This window comes from Cebus imitator, unplaced genomic scaffold (assembly GCF_001604975.1).
Source record: "Cebus imitator isolate Cc_AM_T3 unplaced genomic scaffold, Cebus_imitator-1.0 Scaffold18, whole genome shotgun sequence".
NCBI classification, from domain to species: Eukaryota; Metazoa; Chordata; class Mammalia; order Primates; family Cebidae; genus Cebus; species Cebus imitator.
Genome location: NW_016107333.1, coordinates 12,784,301 through 12,793,001, shown reverse-complemented (window position 1 = coordinate 12,793,001; position 8,701 = coordinate 12,784,301). Strand labels below are relative to the sequence as shown.

Sequence of the window (8,701 nt, the reverse complement as noted above, 5' to 3'; positions counted from 1 at the left end):
ACATTGACTCAAAATTTTCCCTAATGCCCACCTTTGGCATATGAGCTTACTTTGCAGGTGGCTTCAAAAAAATACCTCGCTGGTAACACGCAGCCCTGGCGGGGCACTCTGCCTCCAAGCCAAAAGGGGGCAGTGGACTCAGACAGCCGCGGTTCGGCCCTCTGATCCCTTCACCCCACCCTGGGAACGTCACGACCTCCTCTCGCCGCTTCTCCCTGTCGCTAATGCGCAGGCGCAGGTGGGATCGCGCACCGCCGAGCCGAGAGAGGGGTCACGAACTCTGACCTCCCCCAATACACAAACCCAGAAAGCTCCCTCCCCGGTGATTCTGGATTCCCCCCGCTCCCGTCAGCTTCCTCCAACCTCTCTTCCCGGACGGAGCGCCCCCCATCCAGCAGTGGCAGCCGCGGGACTGTCGCGTCGGCGCCCGACGCAGGAGACAGCGCGGCGCAGACGCGCCGGTAAGAAACGCTAGGTGGGGACACCGGCGACCGCGCCGGGGGTAGGGATGGGGGGGTGCCCTTCACCCCAACCGCCAACGGACGCAGTCCCAGCGCATCCCGCGGGCTGCGCACTCCAGCCAGCGGCGCTGTTCGGTCTAGGAGTGCCGCTTTAGGGCGCTCGGGTTGGGCTGGGAGCCCGGAGCTGTGGCGCCGGATGCATCCGGGACCGTGGGGGAGGCGCGGGCGACGGGACGCGGGGCCGGACGGCGAGGGCTTGGAGCACACAGCCGCCTCTCCTGCGGCACTAGCCGCAGCGCCTCTGACCTTTAACCTGCAGGGAAAGCTTCCGCGGCGCCGCAGTTTTCCCCGCCCCGGGGAGCCGCGCCGGGGCCTAGAAGACTCATGGCGAAAGCGGGCACTGGTGGGACCAGGGGAGAGGCCGACGCTCGGCTTGGGGCCGCAAGCCCTAGCCTGCATCCTGTCCCTAACTCTCGTGCCTACAAGGGACGGACAGAATGACGCCCTCCACTTTCAGTTTTCTCTCACGACAAATCGGACCTGGGTCGTCGCTGCCTGCAGACCTGGATCTTATAAGAAGTGGAACGGCCCAGTGTCCTCACTGCACTGAGCACGTCCAAGCTTTCGATAGCTCTTTTGTTAAGAAATTCTTCCTCCAAGTCGTGCAGATACCGTTTTTGTGCAGTATGAATGTTGCCAAGTTGTCCCATAGTCTTCAGTAAGTAGGTCAGCCTTTAAACAAGTAACAGGAAAGGAAAAGCAAAAGATCTAAAATTAAGGCCTTTAGGGTTTTTATATCTCTAGAAGTTCTAAATAGACCTTCAATTTTGAGGTTTTTTGAACCATTTCTGCTGTGTGGTTGATGATACTCAATTGTTTTTAAACTTTGCCCAAGTCCAGCTAGTAAATCGGGAAAAGTGATGTGTATTTCTGTCTTTGAAAGTGGGTCACATGAAATGTTGCTAGTCTTAGTTTTTCAAGGGGCATGCTAGTTTCTTCTAGGAAAGGTTTTTTGTTTTGTTTTATAGAAATGGTGGTGATCCCACTTTGTTGTCCAGACTAATCTCTGGCCTCAAGCTATCCTCCTGCCTCAGCCTGTTGAGCAGCTGGAATTTACAGGCATCCTAAGGAAGAATTTTGAGGGAGCAAACATTCCTGGATTCTGTGTGTCTGCCACACAGTGTATAATCCTTGCTCTTGGGGAACTAAAACATTCAATAAATAATAGTATAGATACAATTAATTGCCTTTGTTCAGTTACAAGACCATTTGCATCCTCTTAAAGTCTTTACAAACTGTCTCTAGAAAAACGCACAAATGCACCTTTAGATAAAATTTTACATACAATATTAGGAGTTAACAGAATCTGTTTCTGAATCCTAGTAAACAGCCTTAGTCTACACAATAAATGCTGAACCCTTCAAGAAAGACTGGGTTAAAAAACTATTTGAACCAAATTTTTTTTTTTTTTTTTTTGAGATGGCGTTTCGTTCTTGTTGCCCAGACTGGAGTGCAATGGTTCGATCTCGGCTCACTGCAACCGCCACCTCCCGAGTTGAAGCGATGCTCCTGCCTCAGCTTCCGGAGCTGGGATTACAGGCAATGACCACCATACCTGGCTAATTCTTTCTATTTTTTGTAGAGATGGGGTTTCACCATGTTGGCCATGCTGGTCTTGAGAACTCCTGACCTCAGGTGATACATGTGCCTCAGCCTCCTAAAGTATTGGGATTACAGGCATGAGCGCCCGGCTTAAGCCAAATCTTAAAGGTCAGGTGGGCTGGACGTGGTGCCTCATGCCTGTAATTCCAGCCCTTTGGGAGGCCGAGGCAGGTGGATCACAAGGTCAGGAGTTCGAGACCAGCCTGGCCAAGATGGTGAAACCCCATCTCTACTAAAAATAAAAAAAATTAGCTGGGCGTGGTCGCTGGCATCTTTAATCGCAGCTACTTGGGAGGCTGAGGGAGGAGAATCACTTGAACCCGGGAGGCAGAGGTTGCAGTGAGCCGAGATGTCGCGGCTGTCACTCTAGCCTGGGTGACAGAGCCAGACTCTGTCTCAAAAAAAAAAAAATGGAGTATGCTGGGGAATAAAGAACATCAGAGTTTGACCTGAACCTAGGCCCCCTTTTGGAAGTGATGGGAAATGAAATGAGAATAGGGGGAAGTCAGATTAGAAAAGAAGTCTCCCTTGTGCTCACAGTGCCAGACACCTTGTGAATACATAATAAATATTGAATGAACAGCAAGGGAAGGGGTTAAAATTTTGTCCCTTTGCCATTAAAGTAGCATTGATGGTCTGAAGCTGGAGAATAAGGATGTGATTCAGTTCTGTAAGTCATTTTGTGAATGCCTAGCCCATAGTAAGCACTCAAAAGTAATTGCTGAATGGAAGAAAATTGAGTAAATTACTGAGCCAATGAATATGACCATTTTTAAGGTTCTTGGTACACATTGGCAAATTACTCTTCTAGGAAGGTTAAAAAAAAATCTTAACCTTCTACCAGCAGTCTATAAAGAATGTGTGTGTTGGCTGGGTGTGGTGGCTCATGCCTGTAATCTCAGCACTTTGGGAGGCCAAGGTGGGCAGATCACTTGAGGTCAAGAGTTCAAGTCCAGCCTGGCCAATATGGTAAAACGCTTTCTTTACTAAAAATACAAAAATTAGGTGGGCATGATGGTGCATGCCTATAATCCCAGCTACTCTGGAGGCTGAGGCAGGAGAATTGCTTGAACCTGGGAAGTGGAGGTTACAGTGAGCCAAGATCACGCCATTGTACTCCAGCCTGGGCAACAAGCGAAACTCCATCTCAAAAAAAAAAACAAAAACAGAATGCGTATGTTGCCTTATCTTTGGAACATGTATAGTCATGTGTGATGAGGATGTGTTCTGAGAAATGCATCCTTAAGTGATTTTATCACATACAAACATCATAGAGCATACAAAACTAGATGGTATAGCCTACCATACATACAGTGTAGCCTGTTGCTCCTAATATACAAACCCACACAGCATCTTACTGAATTCTGTAGGCAGTTTTAACACAGTGTTATTTGTGTAAGTAAAAAATCTAAACATAGAAGAGGTACAGTAAAAATACAGTATTGTGGGTGTAATCTTGTGTACCACTATTGTATATTCAGTCCCATTCATTGACTAAAACATCATGCAGTACATGACTGTATATTGTTCTAGTGATTCCCTGGATTTCATTCAGATACACCAATAGTTTATCTACTCAAGTTTTCATTATGCGGTGGCTTCTTTGAGTCTAATGCACCAATACACTGATGTGGATTTTAGGATTTTTGGAAAAGATTTCTTAAATTATTTTTTATTTAATTTTTGTGGTAATATTTGTATTTAAGTAAAATTTAAAAGGACCAAACCCTTACTCAATGAAAAATAAGTCTCCCTCCCATTCCTGTTCCCAAACTTGCATTTTCTTTCCTTGGAAGTAGTTATTGGAACCATTTTCTTTCTTACGTGTCCTTTAAGGTGTAGTTTTTCTTTTCTTTTTTCTTTTTTATTTATTTTGAGACAGGGTCTCATTCTGTCACTTAGGCTGGAGTGCAGTGGTGTGATGATCTTGGCTCACTGCAACCACCACCTTCCAAGTTCAAGGGATTCTTCTACCTCAGCCTCCTGAGTAGCTGGGATTATGAGCACTGGCCACCATGCCCAGCTAGTTTTTGTATTTTTAGTAGAGATGAGGTTTCACCATGTTAGCCGGGCTGATTTTGAACTCCTGATCTCAAGCGATCAGCCCACTTTGGCCTCCCATAGTGCTGGGAATACAGATGTGAACCACCGGGGCTGGCCCAAGTGTAGATTTTCTTGTCTTTAGGCGGCATTGTAAAGTTTTCTTTGCCTACCTAGATCTTGCCTGTTTCTTACTGGGTTTATGCCTGAGTGTTACGGGCTGAATTGTGTTCTCCCACAAAATCATGTGAATCCCAAATTCCTATGTTGATGTACTAACCACCAGTACTTCAGAATTGAGTATAGTTGGACATAAGGCCTTAAAAGAGATAATTGAGTTAAAATTAGATCATTAGAGTGTACCCTAATCCAAAATAACTGATGTTCTTCTATGAAGAGAGTATGACACAGGCACTCAGAGTGCCATATAAAGACACATGGGGCTGGGTGCAGTGGCTCACGCCTGTCTGTAATCACAGCACTTTGGGAGGCTGAGGTGGGCCGATCACAAGGTCAGGAGATCGAGACCATCCTGGCTAACACGGTGAAACCCCGTCTCTACTAAAATAAAAATACAAGAAAAATTAGCCGAGCGTGGTCGTGTGCACCTGTAGTCCCAGCTATTGGGGAGGCAGAGGCAGGAGAATCGCTGGAACCTGGGAGGCAGAGGTTGCGGTGAGCCAAGATTGCACCACTGCACTCCAGCCTGGGTGACAGAGTGAGACTTTGTCTGAAAAAAACGAAAACAGACACATGGAGGGCTGGGCATGGTGGCTCGTGCCTGTAATTCCAACACTTTGGGAAACTTCAGAAAATGCCAACCCTCCCATCCCAACTAGATTATTTTGAAGCACATTCTTAAATATCATATAATTTTGTTTGCAAATTATTTAATAAAAGTGTTTTTATGAGTATAATTATAAAAAAGCATCTTTTTTATTTTTGGCAGGACATTTTGGCAGTTGATCATGGCAACCATAGAAGAAATTGCACATCACATTATTGAACAACAGATGGGAGAGGTATGTCTAGTTTGCAGTTTATCCACTGACACACCAAACTTTTATAATTCATATTAAATGCATATGCCAGATTCTAGAGTTCCAGAAATAAAAGATATTCCCTAACTTAAGATTGCTTTTCAGGCTACTGAGAGATAGTTGAATAATCAGACAATTTATAGTAGAATGTAGTAAGTGCTGTGGCAGGTCATCGTATCTGGTGCTGTGGGAGCACAGAAGCAAAAGAATTGAAAGGAAGGAAGGAAGGAAGTTACAGGGTTGTGGAGTGAGTAGGAATGCTTTTGGAGGGAATGCTTTTTGGAGGGTGCAACCTGAGTCCAATTTTGGTGGGATCAGTAGGAGTTCAGTGTCAATACCGACATCTTCATTTTTTTTAAATGGTTATGTCCTATTAATGAGAGATACCATGTAATCTGGAAATTCTCAAAATATCGTCTGGGGACCCTTTCAGAGAATCAGCTAGGTAAAAACCATTTTCATAATAATACTAAAATGTTATTTGCCTTTTCAGTGTTGTTCTCTCCCAAGTATACACTGGAATTTTCTTTCCTTTTTTTTTTGAGATGAAGTTTCACTCTTGTTATTCACACTGGAGTTTAGTGGCGCAATCTCGGCTCACTGCAACCTTCGCTTTCCGGGACCATGTGATTTTCCTGCTTCAGCCTCCCAAGTAGCTGAAATTACAGGCATACGCCACTACTCCTGGCTAATTTTGTATTTTTAGTAGAGATGGGGTTTCTCCGTGTTGGTCAGGCTGGTCTTGAACTCCCCCCGACCTCAGGTGACCTGCCCACTTCAGCTTCCCAAAGTGCTGGGATTACAGGCGTGAGCCACCATCCCTAGCCTACAAGGAATTTTCTACAGACTGTGTGACATGTGATGATACTATATGATGAAATGTGTCAACATTTATAAGGTATACATCATCACTTAATCATTGTTTTCCAGATGACCAATGTATAATGTTAGAAAACCATACATGAGTGAAGGATCCATTTAAATTGCAGGCTAGACCAACAGATTTTAATATAGTTTGTGACTCTACCTTGCAGCTAACCTTTGAAAAGCTGCCACTTGTTGAGTAGTTGTAGTGTTGAAGAACGACTTTCACAGTTTGAAAAGGGTATTAAAATAGCCTTCCCCTTTTCAACCAATAAATATGAAACTGAATTTTCTTCACCATATATACATATATTAATGTATGTATATGTATATATAGGGAAGAAATATATTTCCAACTAATATTTTGTGGTCACGTGCCTGACTAATGTTTATATTTCATAGTGATGGGGTTTTGCCATGTTGCCCAAGCTGGCCTGGAACTCCTGGGCTCAAGCAATCCAATCCACCCACCTTGGCCTTCCAAAGTGCCTGGATTAAAGACGTGAGATACTGTGCCCAGCCTCATTATAATCAAAACAACGTAGTTCAACAGATTAAATGAAGAAACAGATATGAGATTCTAAATTATATTAAACCAGACATTTAAGCAATTTGCAGAAATATAAAACAATGCCATTCTTTACATTTTTGTTTGGAAAATAAACTTATTAATCATTAAGAAATAGGTTATAATGAGTACCAAAAAAATAGGATGAATGAATAAAACCTAGTATTTGATAGCACAACAGAGTGACCATATTCAATATTTATTTATTATTTTTATTTTAATTTTATTTTTATTAAAAATTATTGTAAAACTTTTTTCATTTTTTTATTTTTGCAGGCTTGGATTTTTTTAAATTTTATTTTTAGACGGAGTCTCACTCTGTTGCCCAGGCCGGAGGGCAGTGGCACAGTCTCTGCTCGCTGCAATCTCATCCTCCCAGGTTGAAGCGATTCTACTGCCTCAGCCTCCTGAGTAGCTGGGATTACAGGTGCCTGCCACCACACCCGGCTAATTTTTTGTTTTTTTTTTTTTTTTTTTTTTTTTTTTTTTGAGACGGAGTTTCGCTCTTGTTACCCAGGCTGGAGTGCAATGGCACGATCTCGGCTCACCGCAACCTCCGCCTCCTGGGTTCAGGCAATTCTCCTGCCTCAGCCTCCTGAGTAGCTGGGATTACAGGCACGCGCCACCATGCCCAGCTAATTTTTTGTATTTTTAGTAGAGACGGGGTTTCACCATGTTGGCCTGGCCGGTGTCAAACTCCTGAGACCTTGTGATCCACCCACCTCGGCCTCCCAAAGTGCTGGGATTACAGGCTTGAGCCACCGCGCCCGGCCCAATTTTTTGTATTTTTAGTAGAGATGGGGTTTCACCATGTTGGCCAGGCTGGTCTTGAACTCCTGACCTTGTGATCCCCATGCCTCGGCCTCCCAAAGTGCTGGGATTACAGGTATGAGCCACCGAGCCCGGCCAATAATAATTTAATTGTACATTTAAAAATAACTAAGAGAGTATAATTGGATTATTTTTAACATACAGGATAAATGCTTGTGGAGATGGATGCCATATTGTCCATGTGATTATTACGTATTACCTGCCTGTATCAAAACATCTCATATACCGCAAAGATGATATATACTTACTATGTACCCATGAAAATTAAAAACAAATAAATAAAATGTTAACATTTAGTGGGTTGTTAATTTTAAATGAATCAAGTGTTTTAAAAAAAATTCTCTTTGAATTTCTAATATGTTAAATATCAATAGATATAGCTCACATGTAGAAAACCTCACCTCTGCTGAAAATACAAATAATTAGTTGTATGTGGTGGCAGGTGCCTGTAATCCTAGCTACTCAGGAGGCTGAGGCAGGAGAAACGCTTAAACCTGGGAGGTAGAGGTTGCAGTGAGCCGAGATCGCACCATTGCACTTCAGCCTCAGCAACAAGTGTGAAACTCGGTAGTGTCTCAAAAAAAAAAAAAAAAGCCCTTCAGAATCCTCAGTAATATTTTAGAATGTAAAGGGGTCCTAAAACCCAAGAACTGTTTCCATAATCTACTGCTCTTCCCTATTGAAGGCTCTTTGGATTGCTTAAATATTCAATTATTATAATTATCATGCCGCAGTAAATGTCCTTTTACTCATTTAAGCAGAACGTTTCAACCCAGGAACAGTTAGACCATGGATATGCCAAGTGCTCTTCTCTAAGACAGTGTGAACTATTAGTCTTTTATTCAATACAGTTTGCTTTAGGAAGAAACTGATTAGTGAATCAGAGTTTCGTTTTAAATTTTGCATAGAAAAGAATATTGAAATAATTTCAGGAAAATAAAAATAGAAAAAGTTTGGTACAGAAGAAACAGGAATGGAATTATGAAAAATTAGAAACCAACTTTGCCATTTCAAAATTGAATCAAGGAATTTAATTGGCCTAATGAAGTTTACTCTGGAATATATTTGCTGAATACCAGAAACTCTCAATGCTGAAATAGTTCTCTATATTCTTGAAGTTGCTCCTCCCCAGACTACCCCATCTTGGCAGATGGCAGTTCTGTCCTGCCAACTGCTGAAGCCAAAATTTTGTAATCAAACTTGACCCTTTCCTTCTTTTTTTTTTTTTTTTTTTT

The 8,701-nt window shown here is 43.0% G+C and overlaps 1 protein-coding gene across 7 annotated transcripts in view; it reads left to right on the top strand.

The window, feature by feature from the left end:
• The first annotated feature begins 330 nt into the window (after nt 1-330).
• The window catches only part of NR2C1 (nuclear receptor subfamily 2 group C member 1), a 58,440-nt gene continuing 50,069 nt past the window's right edge, over nt 331-8,701 (top strand). For 5 of the 7 annotated variants that reach the window (XR_001820932.2, XM_017515914.2, XM_017515920.2 and 2 more), the window contains exons 1-2: nt 841-1,179; nt 5,113-5,185. Coding sequence is in view for 6 of the 7 variants with exons in the window: in XM_017515914.2 (XP_017371403.1) it covers nt 959-1,179; nt 5,113-5,185 (294 nt within the window). In the remaining variant the exon portion in view is untranslated. Of the gene's footprint in view, nt 476-840; nt 1,180-5,112; nt 5,186-8,701 lie in introns of those variants that run through there. The other 2 variants (XM_017515927.2, XM_017515932.2) reach the window with 2 other exon arrangements.